General features: G+C 34.8%; 1 protein-coding gene across 6 annotated transcripts in view; it reads left to right on the plus strand.

The window, feature by feature from the left end:
• The first annotated feature begins 5,315 nt into the window (after positions 1-5,315).
• LOC127794269 (serine/threonine-protein kinase ATM) overlaps positions 5,316-23,568 on the plus strand; it is a 156,270-nt gene continuing 138,017 nt past the window's right edge. For all 6 annotated transcript variants that reach the window (XM_052325239.1, XM_052325240.1, XM_052325241.1 and 3 more), the window contains exons 1-10: positions 5,316-5,606; positions 6,393-6,501; positions 6,617-6,760; positions 15,107-15,265; positions 15,466-15,661; positions 15,801-15,957; positions 16,030-16,169; positions 16,253-16,340; positions 16,719-16,822; positions 22,587-22,685. In XM_052325239.1, the coding sequence (XP_052181199.1) occupies positions 5,538-5,606; positions 6,393-6,501; positions 6,617-6,760; positions 15,107-15,265; positions 15,466-15,661; positions 15,801-15,957; positions 16,030-16,169; positions 16,253-16,340; positions 16,719-16,822; positions 22,587-22,685 (1,265 nt within the window). In that variant the 5' untranslated portion in view covers positions 5,316-5,537. The remainder of the gene's footprint in view (positions 5,607-6,392; positions 6,502-6,616; positions 6,761-15,106; positions 15,266-15,465; positions 15,662-15,800; positions 15,958-16,029; positions 16,170-16,252; positions 16,341-16,718; positions 16,823-22,586; positions 22,686-23,568) is intronic.

A 23,568-nucleotide genomic window follows, 5' to 3' on the forward strand; every position in this document is an offset into this window, starting at 1 on the left:
TATGCATAATAATCACGGCATGCATAGTAATCACGGCATGGGAAATGGTTGTAAATGGAAAACTTATGAGTTATGTTTTACTAATATCTTTTCATAGAGTCGTTGTGTACTTTATTTTGGTTATCCATGTCTTTGATTTTATATCTCCATGCTTTATATATATACTTGCTTAGTCTTGTTGCTCACTTTATTGTACTCTCATGTCATTCCATGTGATGGAAAAGAAATTGTGGAGGGCAAATCTAGTGGGGCTACAGCCTAGGTTTAGAGGTGTACAAAGACATCACACACTAGACGGTCCATGTTAGTGGTTGTGATGAGGCCATGTTGTGAGGAGATTTTATTTTGTTAATTTTTTTATTGCCCTTATATACATTTTATGTAGGCCATGGTGCCAAGAGGATATTGTGAACTGATGGTGATGTAAAACCTTTATTATAGCTTCCGCTGGTTATGTTAAGATTTGATATTTGATGTTATTTTATCTTGTTTTATATCATCTTTGTGATGACCTCCTTTCGAATATCTTATGCTAGCGGAACTATCCGGGAGTGGGCCATTACATACGGCTCTTGGGGCCCATTCAACATTTAGCTAAACTCAAGGCCTATGCACACACACATCATACGGTCCTTTGGGCCCATCTATAGTTCAACCCAAGGCCTTAAAATACATACTCATTAAATGCACCCATGCCTACACGACTATGTAATAAACTCATTATCATGCTTATGAATATACTTTTACCCCCAATAATGATTAACCATAACATACAATTAATAAATGAACACATTGACACCAATATGATTTTTAAGGTATCAAATTACCGGGGTCGGTCGATAGTTCCCAAGCAATTTGTCGACAGACAAAGGAAAAATGGTCAATCAACAAAATCCTACAATACAGGCAATACACACACAATATGACATACATACAAGATAACCAAAGTCTTGCATGGAACTAATCAAGAAAGCACTATTCCTTAGGAAATATAGGGTGAATCAAACCCTATTTAGGCTTTCAACAAAACTCAATAAACATTTCAAGAAGTACAACGAGATTAAATAAGATAGATTATGGAAGAATCATAATCTCAACCATAGGAAGAATAGCCAACTCAAAAAGGATTTAAATAGGCAAAGTTCCTGAAATTTTCCAAATTACTAACGGTAAATTCAAGGGCCTATTTCAACCTCATAACGTAATCAAATCTCACGAAAAATATGGCTAAATTGAAGCTAAAAATCTCTAGTTTTTTAAACAACAAATGGATTCACAATCAGAAATAACCACAATAAGTTATTCCTCTAAAATAGTAGCAACGTCAGTTTATCCACAATAATAAAATTCCAGATTTTAGGCAGAGATTAATAGGGATGTTACAGGCTCAAATCGTAACCAAATAATTTTGGCCATATGCCAAAATGAAGCCTATGATGTCTAGTTTATGGATCAAAAAGTGGATTTCAAATTGGATATAACTAAAGTTATACCCCAAAATGTACAACATGCTCAATTTACTCGTTGCTAGAGCTCATGGTCCTGTTGCGACATGCATTCTGCGGTAGGACCGCAGTAGGAAATCTTTGTTAAAGCTTGCGGTCTCGTTGCAGTATGCATACTGCAGTAGGACTGCGAATGGAAACACTTGTTGTTGCTCACGGTTTGTATGCCACAGTAGGACCACGTTGGAACGAAGCTTTGACAAAAAACACGTTTTGGACATAAGATAAAAATACACACAAGATACATCAAATTTATTATTTGAATCTAATCCCTAACCAATAAAAGCATCACTCCTTAATAATTATAGGGTGAAACAAAACCTTATTTAGATTTTAAACAAAGTTCATCAAATATCAAAGCAAACCCACGTGATTTAACAATATAAGAGAAATAAACCCATTTAACCAAAATAGGGGTTTTACAATAACAACTCTAAAGGTAAAAAAAAAAAAGGGACCTAAATTGAAAAGGGATTCGGATCTTACATAAGAAAGGAATAAGAAGCATAAAATCTTGAATTTGAAAGGAGAAGGATTAGAGAACTTGTCTCTTTAATGGAAAAGAGAAAGAAGAACTTGCTTGAAGCAAGTTGAATCAGGGCCACTGGACACTTGCACCCACAAGCCTTGGGGTTTTTGAACAGTAAGAAGAAGAAGAAAGAAGGAGAAGAAGAACCCACACACGCAAAACACAATTTTTGCTACCCTTTCCCATTTATTTCATTTCCCTTTATATATATACACATATAAATCCTTACATAATAAAATATACACATAACATATATATATATATATCCTTACATACTTGGAGCCACAAACCCCCCAATTCCTAATTTCTATTTTGACTTTTCAACCATTAGTCACAATCCCATTTCTTGACTTTTTCACACAATAATTAAAAATCTTTTTTTGGCTTTGACTATTCAATTCTTCTCACACTTCCTTGATTTGACTATTTCACATCCTAATACTTCATTTATTTTTACTTTCCAACATACATCAAATTTCATTTATTTTTACTTCTCAACATAACACATATAATTTATCATTGCTTTATATAACAAATACCAAGCCCAGCAAAAAATGGTCGATAGACAAAAGAAGAATGGGTGACCATTCACGATCGATCGATAGCTTCATTGTCAATAGTCGATAGCCTGTTGTGCCTTCCCCTCTTTTCTTTTCCTCTTTATACCTCCCCCATATATATATATATATATTAATCTACTTAAACAAATATCTACCAATATAATATGCATACAGCATATATACATTTCTAAATACACACAGCAACACCGCTTTTCCAATTTTTCCCACCTTCAATTTATGGGAAGTGTATTTTGTCATTATGTGATCAATATATTATGGGATGTTGACAAGAGATTTAAATTTCACACAATTCTTTCTAAAATCCATCTAGAACGAGACTTGAAGAAATCTTTACAATGAATAAAAACAATCTTGGTAGAAAAATAAGAGTAAAAAACAATGAAGCATAAGAAGCTAGAGAGTATGTAATCTTGATAATTTGAAAACCTAATTAATCAACCCTCTTGAACTTCAAACGGTTTCCTATTTATAGTCTTTGTGGCCTTTCTTAATAAATATAATTGTTGAAGCCAAATGATTGAGAAATCTCACATGCATAAATTAAGTATAAGTTAGCCATTGGAATTTCTACGACAAAATCGGTCGACTGATTTAAATACTGCTTTTCAAATATTTAAATGGACCGATTGACAATTTATAAAATCAGATCAATAGTTTTTAAAACTTTCAACTAGAAATTATGCGGTAACTATCGACAACAAACAATTTAGAGTATGCAAAATGAACGATAGATAATTTTTAAGAATTAATCAACAGTTTTTAAGAAACAACCAATAGTTTTACTCTAAAAATTATATAAAAGTGAAAATATAATACTCAATCGACAATTTTAAACATATGGTCGACAGTTTTAACAGGATATTTTGGCATTTGACTTCAAAATGAATGTTTCAAAACTCTTTTATTAAAGTTTTGTGAAATCAATGATTATCATCAAAACAACATTAAAATTAATACTATAGACCCAACCCCTGTGCTCTCAAACTGAAGTAAAGAAGTAATTTAATAGATTCCATGAAGGCTCCACCTTAGTTGCTACACATAACATAATCAACTCCGTGAGATAACGCTAAGATCTATTTGTTTTTATGATATATTTTTCTTGCAAGATTTATTTGTTTAATTTCTATTATAAAAAAACCCTAAAACCTAGCTATATGTTGTATCATCCCAAATATATTATGATTAAATTTTACATAATCAATGAGCATATGCCACGATTGACCTCGTAAAGGTGGGATGTGCTTGACAAGACATGAACTATTTGACAACTATAAGTTGATAAAATGAAATTTGATTACCCGAAACATAATAAACATATAAGATTAGGGGTACTCTATAATTTTTACAACTTGTGAACACGTTTTGATGACACCTAGGTTGTACGGAAAAGAAAATGAGAAGCATTTCAGATATAAAACGAAAATGGGGAAACAATATTTTTAAAAAAAAATAGGAAATGAAAATATTGGATAAAGTGTAAATTAAAAAAATATAATTTTTTTTATAAATATACTTTTTGATAAAAAAATATAAAAAATAATTCAAACATAACAATAAACATAAGTTCCATAATAAATTCAATTTATAAATATACTTTTTAATAAAAAATAGTTCAAACATAACAATAAACATGAGTTCCATAATGAATTCAATTTCTTTCTTTTGAAAAAATTGAACCTAACAGGTTGAATTCAATTGCAACACAACTAATACAAACACATGAACACAACACTAACATGAATTCAATTTATATTTGATTATCCTTAGCAAACCAAAATGAATTCAATTTCTTCTCTTGAAAAAATTGAACCTAACAGGTTGAATTTAACACAACACTAACAAGTTGAATTCAATTACAACACCACACTAACATGAATTCAATTTCTATTTGATCATCCTTAGCAACTTAACTAATACCATTTATCAAAAGAAAAAACGTGTAGCTTCTACAAACACAAAGTAACAATCAACGCACCTTGAACACAAAACTAATGCACTTTGAACAGTAAATGCAAACCCAAGTCAAACACCCCTTCAAACGACTGATAGACGAAAGATGGCTCAAAGTGAGAAAGACGAAAGATGTGCGAAATGGATAAACATACTTGAGAGCGAACAATTGGCGACGAACAAGAGAAGGAACAACTGTGACGACCGAGAGAGGAAACAACTGTTAGCGAGGCTTGATTTTCAGGATTCAATGGTGAGGGAACGACAATATTTGATGAGGGAACTATAATGAAGCAACAAGAAGTAACAGCGACCGAAAGTGAGTGAACGATAATGGCAAAGGAGCACCCGGACCGAGAGAGAAATCTAACGGGATTTAAAAACAAAGCACTGAAAGAAGAAAAATAATAAGAATAAAAAGAAGACAAAGAGAGGAAGCATTGAGATTCGTGAACTTCGTCACTAAAAATACGTTTTTAGTCTTTTTATGTAATTTGAGAAATGATCTCAAAATATTTAGTAAATTATAAAAATTATTTAAAAAATATTTTGAGTCATTTTTTTTTATTTTCAAAATGAAAATGATTAAAAAATACAAAAACAATGCCTTCGAGCCATTTTCGTATGACAAGGTCTGATGGTCATTTCACTGCAAGGAGAAAAAGAAATAATAAAAAAAGGGAATGAAAATTAAAGTCCGGCCGAGTTCGCAGTTCTGCACAAAACCTGCATTTTTCGTATTTTGGAGTTCATTTCATTCACGGCTCTCATTTCCCAACCCCAACCCCTTCGGTCTCAGACGTCTGCTGTTCTGTCCCCTTCTCCCCAAACCCCTGCCTTCATTTTCCCGCCTTTTCTCACTGCGAAAGTCACACTCACAGTAAAACCCTAGCGCTCCCTAGATTGTAACTTTCTCACGGAAGACTACTCTTCTACTGTTGAGAGTCTGGAAAATTTGCTGAAACGGCTATGGTCACTTCAGGGGACGTTCAAGAGATCGTCTCGAAGCTATCATCCGATAAAGCTAAAACTCGAGAAGTAACGCTTCATCTTCCATCCATTTTCCTTTCTGTTCAGTTTGATTGCCGATAAAATGCAGGAAAATGAAAACAATCAGAAGTGAAAGGTTCAATTGCTAGTGTTTTGTGGTTTTCCAAGAAAGAGGACTAGATTGAAAGGCGTGACTGCGTTGGGGTTGGTTGGACTGCATGCTAATTTGACTGCTTTTCCTACTTTTTCTTAGACAACCAAAAAGAACTCTTACGTGGGTTCCCCACGTTTATGCGATTATATTTAGTTAACCTTCACCTCCTCTTCTCTCCGCTCCGTCTGATTGCCGAGAAAATGTTGGAGACGCGAAAGAAAGTGAAAGACCTTGTAATTAATCTTTTCTGGTTTTCTGATTTCGTGAAAGCAGAAAACTGTAAATTAAGTAGTATTGGTTGGAGATCATTAATTTGTTTGTGTCTCCCGCTTTTTCTTCACAACCAGAAAGAATCCTTGCTGGGTTTTGCCTCCGGTGATTATCTAATTAGATAATCTTCACTTCATTTCAACTTCCACTTTGTTTGGTTGCCAGATAAAATGTTAAAATAAGCAAAAGAAATTGTAGGAGCGCATGACAGATGTTCGTTTGGTTTCTGATTTTGGAATGAAAAAGATCTCAATGGGAGATTGCAACTGAATTGGCCATGGCTGGAGAGCATGCTAATTTGACCTTGTTTTCTGCATTTTATTGGCATCTCAGGTGGATTTATGTGCGTGTGTATTTATTAATTAAACTAGACATTTGTTGACACCAAGGTTTTTGTATGGTGAATTCAGGAAGGGATTAAGCTGTTGAACACATGGTTGGATGGCGAAAGGTCAATTGGCTTCTGTAGATATATTGGACAGGAAACTGCAATGCTTAAGCCTAATGACATACCTCACTGTAAGATTTGAAATAGATTCACATTTACATATGCAACTCTAATCTGTGATCTTTATGTTGGTTTATCTGTAATTTGTGGAAGAGGGAATCTGATAGTCCAATTGTAAACATGCAGCTGAAACATGGCCTTTCCTTATTAAACTGCTCATTCAAAGTGCATCATTTGAGATATCTTCAAGCAAGCGGCGATTGCCAAAGTTGATTTTTGCTAAAACTTTGCGCATTGCTGTGCAACGCTCAGAGGATGCCAAGTTTTCAGGTTGTTTATTTGTATGAACATAATTGTAATTATGTTATTTTACTCTTTGATGAGTGTGAAGCAGTAGAATAGCCTGAAGTCATAAACTCTTAAATATAGCCATAAGAATCCCTTTTCACCACATAACTAGTTAATTACATGTGTTCCAATAAACTTTAAGCTACAACAATAACAATAGTGCCACACCCTAATCCCAAATCCCAAATCCCACTAGGTGTGACTATATAGATTTTAGCTAACTAATCATCTTTATACTTGATCATGTCTTTTGTAAGGCCAAGATATTGCATGTTATGCCTCTTTTCTTTGGTATCCTTTGGTATTCCTATACCTCTTTTCTTTCATGGGTTTTCCATTCCAGCCCATAATTACCAAGAATGTGGTACAGAAATAGGTATGGGGTATGTTAGTATACTAATGTCATGATACAAAGAGGACACTTAATTGGTTTGTTATTTTCGGTCATGATATGTTAGATTACTCGATCTGAAATTGGTTAGATTGATGCTTTGCTATTGTAGAAGTTGGTTTGTTTTGTTTTCTTTTGAATTCTTTTCTATGTTCTTGTACAACTTATGGAATGAAACGTCGTGTGCACATGAAGTTAGGATTGAATATAACTCAAAATGCAATAGAATATTCAAGAAATTGATGTAGGCTTGCTTTCTTTACTCTAATCTTCTTTGACAATTATTCTAACTTTAAGTTTCTTCCTAAATTTTTAATGGTTTTAAGTAAACTCACACACTACTTGGATCCCCATGGGGATTTAGGTTGGGTTCCTTGTGGTCTTGAAAAGTAAAAGAACCACAATACAAATCATGTGATCCAAATTGCGGTTTTAGGGGGTAGGAGGGAACCTGGTGTTCCATCCACTCTCCTTATAAAGGCATTGATGAAATCTCTTGTTTGAATCTTGAGTAAAGAGGGCAAGCAAGTTAGCTGTAACAGTTATAAATATATGGTTATTATGGAAAGGTTGATCATAGTGGTGCAAGGTTGTAAATGGCTCATTCTATGGTAGTAATCAAGGAAGACAACAAAGCAATCAATCTAAAATAATCGTGAGTGTATATATGCTGTAATTAGGATGATTCTTATATATGCTTTCCTTTTGTATTTTTTCATTATTTGATTCCTAAACTATAAATTCCAAGATTATAAATAGAGGGTAATTTGAAGAGGCAAGGTGTCTTTTGCTTACAATTCCAAAGCCTAGTTGCTGCTATTTTTACATGGAATTAGAGCCACAACTAGGCTAGTGAAACTCGATGGAAGTAACAATTTAGCTTGCTCCTACTCTTGCAAATTGTTTATCAAAGCTTGAGGATTGGAAGACTACATCACTAGCCTGAAAAGTCGACCTGTCGTTGGGTTGGAGATGTACAAGCTCGACAATGGGAGATAAAGAAATCCCTTGTGATGTCTTAGCTGATTAACTCAATTCAGCCAAACATTGCCAAGGGATGTCTACTACTGGATATAGTAGGGAAGATCTGGAGTGCTGCATCCCAGACCTACTCTCAAGTTGGACATGATGCACAGATTTATGAGATTCGGAAAACGGTACATGAAACTAAACAAGGTGAGTGGTCAATTTTTGAATATTATGTCGAATTAAACAATTCGTGGCAAGAGTTGGATTATTATCAAGATTTCCAGGCAGAATGTCCTAATGATGCTTCTAAGATCCAAACAATGATTGATAAGGAAAGAGTCCTTGATTATTTGACTGGGTTGAATGAAGAGTTTGACCGAATAAGGGTTCAGATCTTAGGTAGAGAGCCTTTACCCACCTTGAAGCAGGCTTATTCTTTTGTCTACCAAAAAGAGAGCAGGAGGAGTGTTATGCTCCAGCCTGTTGCAACAAACAGATCAGCTATGATGGTGAAACCATCACTAGACAAAACCTCTACCGGCCATGAGAGTATTAGTAAGAATCTGTTGAGGCGTGAATATTGTGGAAAACCTAGGCTTACAAAGGAGACTTGCTGGTCTTTTCATGGCAGACCTACTAAGGGAAAGGAGAAAATGCAGGAGGGACATCATCAAGTTCATATGTTAGAAACTGGCCAAAGTCAAGGGGGCCACAATCAGAACATGAAAAAACTAGTCTCTCAAAGGAAGAATTAGTTTTCATATAGTAGCTGATGACTAAGATAAAGATGGACTCAAGCATCACTTCATCATCACGCTATGCCCTAGCAGGTACAATTGGTAGTGCTCCTACTCAAGGTACTGTTACTACATTCTATTCCTCAAATTTTGTAGAACAACCAACTGTCAGATCTTCGGATTTGACAAGGGGGTTGTTTAGGAAGAATTGGGAATTAGAGGGAGAATTTAGACGGAAAGGGAGGGAAACAACAAGAAAGAGGGAGGAAGTTCGAGAGAGAGAGAGAGAGAGAGATAGAGAACATAAAAGGATTCAATTCATTTCTCAACATGCCTTCCTTCCTCTAGCTATGGCTTACTTATAGCCTTGCAATACATATCCGGAATGTACAATCTAGTTAAGCACAACCACTATACCGACTAAGTACAATTAACAAGCATAAGAGAAAAAACACAATTACTACCCTGCCCCTAGGAACGTGACAAATACCCCTTCCCTTGAAACATTTCTTTTCCCCAAGAAATGTCAAAAGCTAGATACAGATCAACAGATCAACCAATTTTGGCCTTCACTGCCTGGTTTATTCTTCTTTATTTCTTTCTCCTGTGCGTTTCCTCATGGAGGAGTTGAAGGTAGCAGTGTTTGTAGCCGTTAAATGTTCTTTCTCCGCCTCAGTTTTGTCATCAAAGTCGATAGCCTGTATAGAGTGCAACTGAGACTCTAGAACCTCTTTTTGTAATAAGAAGTACTGTTTGGGATATAGTAGACTAGTCAGATAAGAATCAAGCCATAGGCTTATAGTTGGGAAGCAAGGCAATGTTAAGTAGATGGACATACATACTTTTAGTAATTTGTTGCAAAGGTTGCATTGTGTCAAATGATCAAATCAATAATCAACAGTGAAATAATTTAAATCTTCATTTTTGTTTCAACTTGTGAAAGCATATATTTTAGGCTGGGTGCATGTTGAAAGAAGATATTAGTTTGAGTGGTAGGTTTGTAAATAGTTGAGACCTTGAAAGGAAAATATCCTCTACATTTTTAGTAGATATTGGACTCACCTATTTGCCTTATTAGAAACCAAAACCTTAGAAAGATATATTTGAAAATGTTGATTTTGTTATTTCAATTAACATCCTTGCTAATCAACAAGAAACTATAATGAATTTGTTCCTCTGATATATGGATTAATGAGTGCTATGAAGCATTTGCAACGAACATTTTAGTATGAATATGGTACGAGAAGTACATGTGGACAGTCCAGTTTTAAAAAATTGCCTGACACAGTGTGCTAGGGAAACAATGGTCTACTACAGTTTTAGCTTTCCAACCACTTTTATCTATGGCCTTGTCTTTTGGATGATCCTTACAACTTATATCATACCTAAAAGTCTCCTTATAGTTTTACTTGGTCTTCATCTACCTTTTTTGTTAAAGGCTTGTTCCATTTTTATCCACTATAGTCTCATAAGCCTTTGTTGGTTTTCTATTCATATAACTAAATCATTTTAATCGTCTATCACTCATATGATCTTCAATAGGAATCATTTTGACTTTAACATGAATAACTTCATTTCTAATTTTATCTTACCTTGTATGACCACATATCCATTGTAGCATCCTTATCTCCATTATCTTAATATTTTGCCCATGTTAGTGCTTGACTGTCCAATATTTTATGCCATATGATAAAGTTGGTGTATAGTCCTTTTGTGAAATTTTCCTTTAGCTTTAATGGAACATATTATCGTATAAATTGTGGGTTGCACTTTAACATTTTTAACCAGCTTGTCTTAATTCTATATTGATAATTGAACAAATCCTAAGCAACCCTGGACTACAGCTTCTAGGAGAACCGAGTTGGAAGAAACAACCAAACTCGTTAAATTGTATTCATGTGAGACTGCCTATTTATACAGATTTATTCTATGTTGCTAACCCTATTGTACAAGAGATAGAATCTTAACTAAACATAAATATGTTATAGATATACAACTACTTAAAGACAGGCTAACTAGAGTACATTATCTTTATTATTTGTTGCATATTATCTCTTATAATATCAGCTCCTATAATTTCTCCTATTATCTAGGAGCTCTTCCTTAATCTCTTGGGACTTCAATCTTCCTTATCCTTATCTTCAGCTAGCTCCATGTGGCCGTGTCTCTTCCATAATCTATCTTTATCATAAGATAGCTTGTTATCTCATCATCTTGGATTTCCAACAATAACTTCTTCATTAATCTTTTCATCTTTTTGGATAATTAAACTAAGATGTTTAAATTGCTATTTTTTAAGGATGCGTTAATCTTAATGTTTTACCATAATATAATCCACACTTATATTGTTCCTAGAGGCCAAAAGGCCATTTTTTCCCTAAATTATACACCAATATCCAGATAAGTATCTATCATTTTTTGGATTAGTTGAGTACTTGAACTTTCAAAATTGTCCCACCCAACTGACTACTTGCCCTCAATTAACCGTTAGTCACTATTAGTCAAACTAGCAGTTGATTTATGACGGGTTTGAAATTGGTCTTTTTTAAAAGTTCAAGTATTAAACTGACTCAATTTTTTGCTTAGTATGAAAATTTGGATTATTTAGTGTTAAATTTTACCAGATTATTTTATTTTTCTTCTTCTTTTTTTTTTTTTTAAAGTTAAGTAATGGGAACATGCCAAGTTTAAATTAGAAAGGTATAAAATTAAATCTAAATCTAGGGGGTGTCTAATACCAAAGGCTATTGTGTACCTTAGATTTGTCAATAGAGCTAGTTTGGACTCTAATCCAATCCATTTAACAGAGTTTGTTATTAAGCATGGAAACTATTATCGAAACCTAGACTTGGATCTGATTACATATATCATAAATAGGTTAGATATGATCAATATAATAAACATATAATATTAAATATATTTAATATTATACAAAATTAAATATATAATTTCTATTTAATTGTATAATTTTAAATATTGTTATATATTTTGTATTTAATTCAAGGGTAAATTATAAAAAAATACTGGACTTTTAGGTTTGTTACAATTTTAGAATGAGTTTTCAATTTTAGCAATTCACTAATTGAACCTGTTAGTTTATTACAATTATAGAATACTGTTAGAAACTGTTAGTCTTTACTGTTAAATAATGACTTGGTGGAGAAGATGAATGGAAAGAAAGATAATGTGGATGATGATGTGTTTGTTAATTGATTACTTTGGGGGAAATTGAGAAATATTATGGACCATTGTTGGGTAATGAACACAAATTGAGGAAATGGCAATTAAAAGCCACATAATTGTCCACATTATGTTTGCTTCTGTCCAACTCATCCGCTAAGTCATTATTTAACGGTGAAAGCTAATAGTTTCTAATGGGGTTTCTATGATTGTGAAATTGTAATAGACCTAAAAGTTTAGTATTTTTTTGTAATTTACCCTTAATTTAATATGTTATAGTAAATATATATTAAATTACTATTATAATATATAATATTAAGTATGAAATATATTTAATATATTATACATTTAATCTATTATCCATATCCAGGCTGTTTATGATATAAATCACTGGATTTGGATTTGAGTTTGGATCCAAGTAACTAGATTCATGTTTAATATCAGACTCAATTAAATGGATCGAATTCAAGTCTAGACCCGATCCATTGACAGGCCTAGGCAAATCGTCTTTGGAATTGCATAGTCTTAGATTTAAGTTTAGTTTTATAATTTTGTAATTTAAACTTGGTGTGTTCCTTTTGCTGAACTATGTAAAAGAGGTAGAATAAAAAAATCTAGTAAAAAATTAGCGCTAAATAATTCAAATTTTCGTATAAGTAAAAAATGGGATTACTTTAATACTTGAACTTTTAAAAAGCAGTGGTCGATTTAATACTCACTGTGAGTCAATTTAGACTAACAACGGCGAAGGATTGACTAACAATAGTGTAAGGGATGTAGCCTTGACCTAGGGTTTTTAATGGAAACTACAAGAATTGAGGGAGATAGAGTAGAAAGGGAGAGAGACTTCAAAAGATCATAGTTAAGGATGGAAAGAACAGAGACCAGAGAGAAAGATGTAGGAGAAAACAGAGAGAAATTAGCTAGAGAATTGTAGAGAGAGAGAGAGAGAGCTTGAATTCTGATATCATTCCACAATGCTCATCTTCTAACTGATTTAGCTTATTTATAGGCTTTTCTATCTTTCAGTTTTAGTTTTAACTGAAAGGTACAATATGATGAACAACCCACTAGAGTACAATACAATAATTGCTTTACACTACAATTACTATTATATCCCTGGGGTCATGACTAATAGGTACCAAGTTGGGAAGATTTTGAAAGTTGAAGTACTGAACTGATCCAAAAAAGGGGATGGATACTAAACTAGACATTAGTGTATGGCATAGGGGGCAAATACTGTTTGCTCTTTACTAAACTTACATTCCACATAATTTGTTTTCAATATTTACCTTAAAACTTCTACGTAGCATTCCTCCATATCTCGAATTTAGTATCCTTGCTTTCTTTTATCTTATCCTCCAAGACAATGTCATTTGCAAATGGTATACAATAAGGCAACTCTTATTGAATATGTTTAGTGGGTTCATCCATTACTAGGGCAAAGAGATTATAACTTAATGCAGATCATTGATGTAATGCAATTTTAATTGGAAAAGTCTTAGTATCTCCTCCATATGTTCTAACACGTGTTTGCTCCATGATACATGCTTTTAGTAACATGTCTATAATCAATTTGAACTCCTTTCTTCTCTAAGACCCTCCATAGGAACGATTTGTTCCTAACATGACATGCTAGGAACATGCTTAAAATATATATTCAATCATATATGTTCCATATTTTACAGAAATATAATGAAAATGTAATGTATTACCATAAAAATTGAAAAAAAGGCCGTAATTTCCATACACGACATAAGAAGCATAATTTGTATTTTATAAAAATATAATGAATATGTCAATGCAATATAATACTATGTTGTTGTAATGAAAATGCAATATAATACTATTAACATTAATAAGTGGCCTTAATTTTTGTAGTCTAGATATCAAATCTATCATTCATATAATATCATAATAATCACATGACACAAGAAGCATTCAATAATATATTTGTGTTTTGCTGCCTATCATTGTCAAAGGCTCAAGGCGCAAATTAGTGCTTGGGGACTAGGAGTGTGAGGTGCAAGGTGAAGCGTGAGCCTTAGGTACACGAGTCACACGTTTATTCAAAATGCTTATAAAATATTTATACTGTATTCTTTTCTGTAAGTACAAATAAGGAGGTAGAGGCAAACTTAAAAAATCATAAATGACAATTAACCAACCCTATAATAACAACTAATACTATTAGTTTCTTTTGCAATGAGTTTCTTCTAACTGCAAAAGAGATTAGAGGAAAGAAAAAATTATAGTAAAACACAGTGCAAAATACAATTACAGGAAAACTATTAGTTTCTTCTAATTTCTTTTGCAATTAGAATGGGAAAAAATTATAGTAGAGAACACAGTAAAAGCAGTTCTAGGGAAACAATTAGTTTCTTTTAAATTTCAAAAGAAATTAGAAGAGAGAAAAAAAACCAGTAGAGCATACAATGAAAACAATTGTTTCTTAGCAATTAGTTTATTCTAAATTGCAACAAAATTTAGAAGAATGAAAAAGAAAATTAGAGTATAACGCACAGCGAAAAACAATTACAGCAAAGGATTCTTTTTTTCTAAATTGCAAAAGAAATTAGAAGAATAAAGCAGAATGCAGATGTGAGTAGTTCTCTAGCAAATGAGACATCCGGTAGACCTCAGGCTTACACTGCCAGGTTCGCCTCTCACCAATATACAAGAATATGCAATCAAATCAACAAGAAATAAGATCTAATATGACAAATGGACAAGACCTATGGTTTAAGTACACTTATAGTTATATATACAATGCATGCACCTCATGTGCCTTGCACCTTGTGCTTTGAATGAGGCATGCACATCATGCGAATAGGCAGCGCCTGAAGCATGGCACTGCACCTCAGTGGTGATGAGGCCCACAGAGCTGCACCTTTGTGTGCCTTGTGCATAGGCACACCTTTGACATTTATGCTGCTGCCTGAAAGTAAAATTTCTTTGCTTTATATGTCAGTAAATTGTGTCCATAATTTCTTATCTCTTCAATAAAAAGGTGGTATGAGAATTATTTATGTCATCATTGTTCTCTTCCAGGCAAGAATTTGCTTTTGTCTGTGGTGAAACTGCTTTTCAATCATATCTTGGATGTCTTAAAGGATGTTCCCAGCTTTCAGTCCGAGTATGGGATTATTCTCCGGCATCTTCTGGCAGTGAGAGATTATCGGTTTCACATGAGGAAGCGTGTCTATTACAGTGAGTATCCACTCTATTTCATACATTGCAGGATGATTTAGACTATTGTAATTGCTTGTTTTCTTATTATTAATCTAATTCCCTTTGTCGATGAAGCTTGTCAATTACAGTGAGTATCCATTGTACTAAATACATCGCAGGATATTTTAGAATATTGTTACTTGGCTTTTTTTATTAGTAACCTAATTGTATTTGGCAAGGTCTGGTGCTTCTATACACAGAAAGGGTGCAAACAAGCTTGAGTGGGACAAATAATATTCATTCTAATCCCAAAGAGGATGTGTTCCGTTGCACCTTGACACTCCATTCTCTTCTTGAAAATCCTCCTGGGGATTTTCCAGATAATATACGTGAAGACATTGTCAGAGGTTTTGTTGGAATTTTCTCTTGTCTAAGGTAACTTATGGATGCATCCTCTTTTTTCTTTTGTTTCTTCTTTTATACTCACTATTTATCATGTAGCGCTGAAGTTGCCTTCTGAAGTTTTCAGCTGTGATATCTTGTGTAATGCCTTACTTTTTTACTACACATTCAGGGATGAGGGAAAGATTTCACGTAAGCTAATTGAGTGCATTAATGCTTACTTGTTGAAGGATGGTCCAAATTTGGGCTGCCAGTCCTTGGAAATCCATGATGCGCTCAAGCAGTTTGCATTCAGATGTTGGATATCGACCCATGACAGGGGGTTAAAGGTTTCTTAGCAGTCCATACAAATTTGAAGTGATATCCAAATATCTCTGTATATTTATGTTTTCGTTTTGCAGGATGCTCTTGTTTTATATGCTAGGTTGCAACTAAATTTGATGAGAGGTGCTGCTGATGGGAGTGCTTTGGTGGAACAACTTCTGGAAGTTGTTGGCAAAGAGCTAGATCAGAGTAGTATTGGCAGTACCAGTCTGACCAGGTGTGCTTTTGTCATCATAACATGCACTTTGACTTTCTTGAACCAGTTGTATAGTAATTACCATTAATATATTCTGTATCCAGGAGTGACACAACCAAGGATGATAAGTGTGGAAAATTGACAAGCTCACAGTGCGGTTTGCTGGAACTTGCAGCCCTTGTCTTTTATCGGGTAATCCTGTTGTTTTATCTGCTGCATGTCTGCATCTGTGTTGATGCTTTGTTATATTATTCATCTTTCAGTTGTTGCATGGATATAACTTAAGACATATACAAGCTAAGGAAATCATGATGCATTTTTAAGTTTATAATTCTGTATAGAAATCAACTTTTTCTATAATGGTTCTTGATTAATTATCATGTCGAATTGAAATGTTTTCTATTACCTTATAAGGGACCAATTTCACAATGTCTGCTATGTCACTTGCATCCGTGTTTACCCAGGCTAACTATTGAGGAAACTGACATTTTGACTTCCAATAGCAGTTAACTAATTCCTTTCGATAAGAACTGATAGTGGAGGTTCATTAACGTATTTTGAATTTGTCAGGCATGCATGAATATGTCAAAAGCACCATCGGATGAAAAAAGAGCGAGAAGGGAGCATCCTGCTGCCTACCTAAGAGAGCGATTATTGAAGGGAAGTTGGATGTGGTATAGTTTCCTGTTCATGTTCTCTTTAACATACGAGTGTATTTGCAGTTGCAGTTCAGTTGACCTGAACATTTATAAATATGGAGCATTTAACCATTTGCATATTGAACTTATAAGGATATGATTTATTGTGGTGCTCCATCCCCTGTCCATTTGGTTCGCTATTCCAATGCCTCCAGGCATGTGTTAGCCTGATATCAATTTGCCATGACCTTGGACTGCCTTCAGACACGAGGCCTGAGATGCTCCTCTTCCATGGTCTGTATTGGGTGTCTGAGTCATCTCCTCAAAGACTTACCCCATACTTCATGCTTGCAGGACCTCCAACAAAGTGTGATTTCTCTCCCTAGGTGCCTCCAAAGGATGACCACAGTTGACTTGAGACTTTCTTCCCACAGTTGATCTCTCAACCATTCTGTTGGCTACAGCTAATCCCAAGTCAATTGTCCCTTTAGACGGTTGATCTTCCAGGTGACAATCAGTTTCACAGTTGACTGTCAAATGTCCACAGCTGATGAAAAGGGGCTGTCTAGCCTAGCCAAGGCCACAGTCGAGTGCACAGTTGTGACTCCTCTAGTTCGTAGTCAACTGTTCTACCCTACCTGCCACATAATCCAGATTCATGCATAAGCCAAAAATGATATAATTCTTCCATCATCAACATAACATCATATATACTTGGGATGCTTGATTTAGATATGTCAATGATAAACATTAACATGTTGCTATATCATCCACAAAATGACATGCAAAATGCCATGCAACCCTTTTTCCATCACCTTATCCCCAGTTGGTCTTCATCCCCATCCCTTGTATGGTCTAGACAAATATAAAATGAATATGCATGAGAATATATCTCAGTTATGGCATGGCAATACTCAACATACACAATGCTTATCAGATATATCTCAAAATTTTTGGAAATGAACATAAAATCAAATGGGTCATAAGTGTTGCTTTCATTTCATGCCATTGCTACATAGCCTTAGCTAGGTCTTTCCTCTTCCCTTAGCCACTTCACCACCTGCGTAAGCACTCTTTGTAGCACCCGGCCCCATCCCAAGGTGTCACAGGGAGCATAAACTCATCTAGTTGGGGAGAAGGACTGATTGACCCCTATAAAATAGGGGTAATTGCGTTATGGGTTAGTGATGTGGTTCTCTCACCCACCAGGTTAAGGAAAGATTTAATGGTAATGTAAGAATCTTCTCTAGTGAGTACTCCCTTTGCATTGTCTTTAAGACAAAGGCGAGCTTTTCGTGTTTTGCACCTATAAATGATTTCAACATTTTCATCCTAAGCATGCACATCATAACATTTTATACCTGACTAAACAAATCATTCAAGTCATTAGGCAAGCATTTAAACAAAACATTTACTAGGCCTTAGACACTTCATACAACATTCACAAACTTAAACTTAGTTCACATCCTTATTTGGCCTTTCGGTTAGAATATTACAAGCCCAAAAATATTTACATAACCTATCATTTGTTGAGTAAATAACACTATTGTCTTGTTTGTTAAGACTCAACAATGCCTATGATCTAACCTACCTGGTTAGTTGGCGACCACCTCCTTGCCTTTTGAGGCTCGTGGATCAATTTTTTAGGAAAAAAGGGCAAGAATAATGGAAAGTAGGTAGGAGTACATTGTCATGACCCAAGGAATAATAGAAGGGCATCATTGTATTAAGGTTGCAATGGTTTGTTAGGATATTTTTATAAATTGTCAGAAGCACATGGGTGCTGTTAGAAATTTGTTAAGCAACTAGCTACTATGCCTATAAAAAAGCCTATCGTAAGAGGAGAGGATATGCATGAATTGATTAATGAAACTCTTATTCTCTCTCTAAGAATTCTCTCAAATCTCCCTCTTATTTCTCTCTACTGCTCTCCCTCAATTCTTTCTAATTTCTCCCCCATTTCTGCCCCATTTCCCTCTTAAATCATTTTGTTTCAGTCCTATTCAATCGGATCCTTCTGATTGCCAATTCCAACCTTGTTATGAACCCTAGGTTCATGACGTACATTTGGCTTAGCTTACATACTGCAGGGTGTAGAAGATGTGCAATATGAACACACTGGTGACATGGAAAACATTTTCTTTCTCAACTGTGAGAACTGACTAATCTTGTAGGTGCCTTATCCGGACTAGTTGTTGAACTGCCTTTTCGCAAACTAGGCATTTGGAACAATGTCAAAACGTGGCTAGTTATCCGTGTTTGGTTGAGGACTGTTTATGGAAACAGAGTCTTAGAGTTATGGTAGTTTAAGATAAGCATATAGGCAACAAAGCTGAATTGCTGTCCCATATGTCCATTGACTGATTTCTAACTAAATCTTTATGCAACCAACACAAGTGATGCATGTTAAAACAATTCAGATGCACATGCAATGCACCACCCAATTTATCACCCACTTTGGTAGTCCTTACCTGTCTCGTCAGTCTCTTATGCACTTGTGTTCCTTTGTTGTGGTGGTGGTCCTGTGAAATAAAATATAACACGTGCATCAATAACTGACAAACTGGATTTTAAAAGCTTTGTTATCTATCTCACCTATGTGTGTTTAGGCATTCACCAAAATATCATAAGGTCCCAAAACTATATAGTATCAACATCAAGCCCCATGATATTTCTAAACTGTAATACCTCAATATTTCAAAGAATTACTCAAACACCTCAAACTATTTAAAATATCATAAGATCCCCAAGCTTTTAGCAATTTACCCTTTGACCCATTAGTTTGAAATTGCACCAATACCCAAATCTTTAAAGGATTCACAACTTTCACATCCAATTGCACTAAGGCCCCTAAGGTTAAGTTTTGTTTCACTTCTAGAACCTAGAATCTTGTTTATTACTACCAAACCCACAACTTTTCCAAAAGTTACAGTTTTTCCCTTAGCTGCGATACTCTTGGCTTTAAACTTTGATTTCTAGCTCATTTTTGCACAGAACAACACATGAAAGACCTCCCCAGCATAGTAGAGGTTCTGTAGAGTTGGGTTATAACCTCCAATCAATGAAACCAAGGGACGAAGCTTACTGAAAATAGCCTCAAAGGCTGTGGTAGGCTGGCCAAACAGTCTGTCTTCTTTCAGCTTTGGTTTCCTCCTATGACACATGCAAAGCTGTCCTAGGGATCTGAAGGATACAGGGAAGAGGCTTATAGCTTCGAGTTGGTGGAAAAACGAAAGAAACGAGGAAAGTCATAGGTTTAAACTTGCCAAACCGAACAATGAGCTGAGTAGTCTTCTCTGGCTACTTCTTCTTTGGCGATTTCTTCTTCCTTTGGTGAATCCCTTGACTGTCGACAACTCCTCATTCTCTCTTTCCTTTCTTCTTCCTCTTTATTTCACTTGGATGCCAATTCATTTTCACAATTTATTAACTGTGGTTTTTAGAACTTTTGATATTTATTAATTTTCCATTTCAGCCTAAATTTTTAATCCTTAAGTTTCTTGAGCCCTCAAGATTTCTTAAATATTATTGTGTCCAACTTTTGGGGTCCACTCGTGCCCATTTTAAGAATTTCCATAACTTGGACAAATCTTATCAATTATTTAAACTCTACATTGATTTCAGAGTCACATCCTAACAATGAGCTCGTCTTGAGCTCCTCAAATTCACGTTTACCCTTAGTCCTTGAACTGAGAAGAGTATGTAATACAAGGTATTTCACTCTTGGATAGCTCATGCTCTTTCTATAATCCTCTGTACTCTTTCCCCTTGTTCTCTCTTAGTCTTAAGATGGTTGGAGGTTATATTAATCCCACTTAACTAACCATAATCACTTTCATTAACCCTTAATCCCAACTTTTACAAATCTCAACCAAAACTACTAATCTTTATACTGTTGGAATCCTCTCCTTGTGCTTAGCAATATATCCACAACGCACTTTCCTTCAAGATTAACCTTAAAGCTAGTTGCTTATCTGGGGTAGTTCCAGCTTTAGTAGTCCACTCAATAGTCAACTGCTGCCTGATTGTTGGCTTCGGTCTTCTAATTGCTCACACCGTCAATCCTCATAGTTGATTGTTGGTCGGCTATCACTTATTCATATAGGCAGTCAATGCCAAAGTCAACTGTAGGTTGTCTTACACCACTTCTTTTTTTCCTTTTCTCATCTATATCCTCAAATTGGGAATGGGGTGCCACATTTATCCCATATCGTGGTTTAATGACATTATATGTTCTCTAGTTGCTCTCCTTTTTGCTATCTTCAAATTGTTGAATGACATTATTTTTGGATTTAACTTTTATGCTTCCTGCCCAATTATGTCTGGTACAACTGAGGTTTCTGATATTTATGTATGCCGGTTATTCTAATATTTTTTTGGTCTGGGGTTGTTTTGGGGGGGGGGGGGGGGGGGCAGGGTTTGATTTTGCTCCATATATTGTTAATAAGATACTCTGAAAACGTTTGATACATCCATGAAAATTTTATTGTCAAGGGACTCTTGCTTCTTGATTTTGGGTATCTTGTTGCGTGCTATTTTGACACAAGGGTACAGTATGGTGTTGGGAAGCACAATTAGGAGTGATTAATTTTACCCCATTAAACTGCTAATACTTGTATGATCAGCTTGGGGAAATTATATTTGGGATTGCATGTGCTTCTCTTATTCAGACCTGTATTTTTTTTGTCTTTTTCACAGTCATGTTGCCTTTTCCCGCACTTGTTTTGTTGGGGAGGAAAAGATTGGAGCAATTGATGTCTACCCCATGGATTTTAGGAACATCCATTTTTGATTTGTATTCTTTTGTACATTGCTTTTAAGTAAAATGCATTTTTTTTTCACTATTGACAAATTTGTTTTTTTCGTCCTGGTATTTTTTAATCTTCTTTCCAACAAAATCTGTATTATATTGCTTATGTCAAAAATTAGTGATGGAATTTTGTGGATTGACAATTTTCTATGGCTGTATTTTTTGGGGATGCTAGTGGGCTGAGGAATGTGATATTTTTATTAAGGTTCTGAGACCAACTCTGGTCATGACTGCACCACCCTACTTATTTTCTGTTTTATCTTTTTTTTTCCCGCTTATGTTAGAAAAGCTGCAAGATGATTTTGCTTTTGAGTGGCTAGGGCAAGATTCAAGTACTACCTTATTTGTGAGAATACAATAAGTTCACTGAGACATACAAGGTTGGGCTCATTCTAGTGTTGTGTTCCTTATCATCATTAAAGCAAGTATGACTGTGCCATGTCATCCATTATTTTTCTGTCAATAACTGTAAACTCAATGATGTACTCATTTTAAAAGTTGAAGTACAATTGTAAATACAGTCTTTAAGATTAGAATAAGGTGTAACATTGTAATATCAACCCTACCAATTTTTTTTAAGGAGGATAGAATTTTACAGCCTTCAAGTATAAGAGATTGATGGCTATGCTTCGAAATATGCTAGAAAACCTGAAATCAAGAAATAAGCGAACACAATATATGTGACAACTTAAAATCTGTTTACTTATGGGATATCCTAGTAATCTGATACAAATGCAGAGGAGTAGTATCTTCATCGAACATTTGGCTTCAGCTTCTTCTTTTCATTTGTGCTTGTACTGTAATTACTTTATGTTTACCTTTGTGTTCATTGATATTTGTAACTGCTACTTTAATAATTCTAGGAATTAGGTATTCTATTATGATCTTCGAAGTGTGCATAAATATGTGGGTCTTTGGTTTACTTTTGATATATAACTGTCTGTTAATTTCCTATGTTCTGAATTTATTAATAAAGGAGATAAATGACAGGAATGCTGCTTTTTGTTGCCTAACACATAACTACTGTACTCGGATCAGTAAGGATCTTTTGAGCTACTGGTTTGAAGGCATTTGTGCAAGCTTTGAAAGGTGAGTCTGCTTTGGAATATTGCAGTGGCTCAATACCACTCCCCTTTCTTTCTCTTTTTAGGTTTATTGAGTTACCTTTTTCTTTTGAATTTGCCTCTCTTATGCTCAAAATGTATGGAACTTGTGTTTGTACAAAATTTACCAAAAAAATATTAAGCCTTCATTGTGTTTTCAATTTTAGAATGTGTTTTCAGTATTTTCAATAGGCCTATTGAATGTTATGACTTGTTTCAATTTTATACTTCTTTGAGTTCTTTCACCTCCCATCTAATTCTGTTGTTAAGACTTGATGTGGACTTTTAGATTTGCAAAATATTAAGATGACATGGCTGGTCAATGTTTCCATATCATTTCCCTCCTTTCAATATCCAAGCATATGCCCACTCTCTTTGCACCAGCCTTGGCACTTTCCTGTTTCACCATCAGCATCATCATCCAAACCCATAGATGAAGCAGTAGCAGGAGGATTGCTCTTATAAAAGTATCACAAACCAGAGGACCCCCTCCTTCCTCTTGTTCTCAATCAATATGTCCATTCCCAACTGGATATGCCTAGATAATTGAATATCCAATGGAAGAGATAGTGGAAAGGAATTGGGTGTGCTATGGTTCTTGAAACTGTGCATCTTGGGACATTGCTTTGAAGTACTTTTCCCTCTGCTGCTTCTGTTTATTGTTCTTCAGCTGCATCAGATTTATCTGGGTCTTTGGAAGTGTTGTTGCCTTGGTGCCCCAATCTATGGGCCCGTAAAAACCCCCTTCGCCATTCACTATATTTCCGTCTCTTTCAGTCATGTGTTCCCTTCTGCCATAGGCTGACTGCATGACTCTATAATTCCCCTATCTTTCTGTTCTTTTATTGTGTTCTCTTCCTGTTTCTATC

Source organism: Diospyros lotus, chromosome 2 (assembly GCF_014633365.1).
Source record: "Diospyros lotus cultivar Yz01 chromosome 2, ASM1463336v1, whole genome shotgun sequence".
Lineage (NCBI taxonomy): Eukaryota > Viridiplantae > Streptophyta > Magnoliopsida > Ericales > Ebenaceae > Diospyros > Diospyros lotus.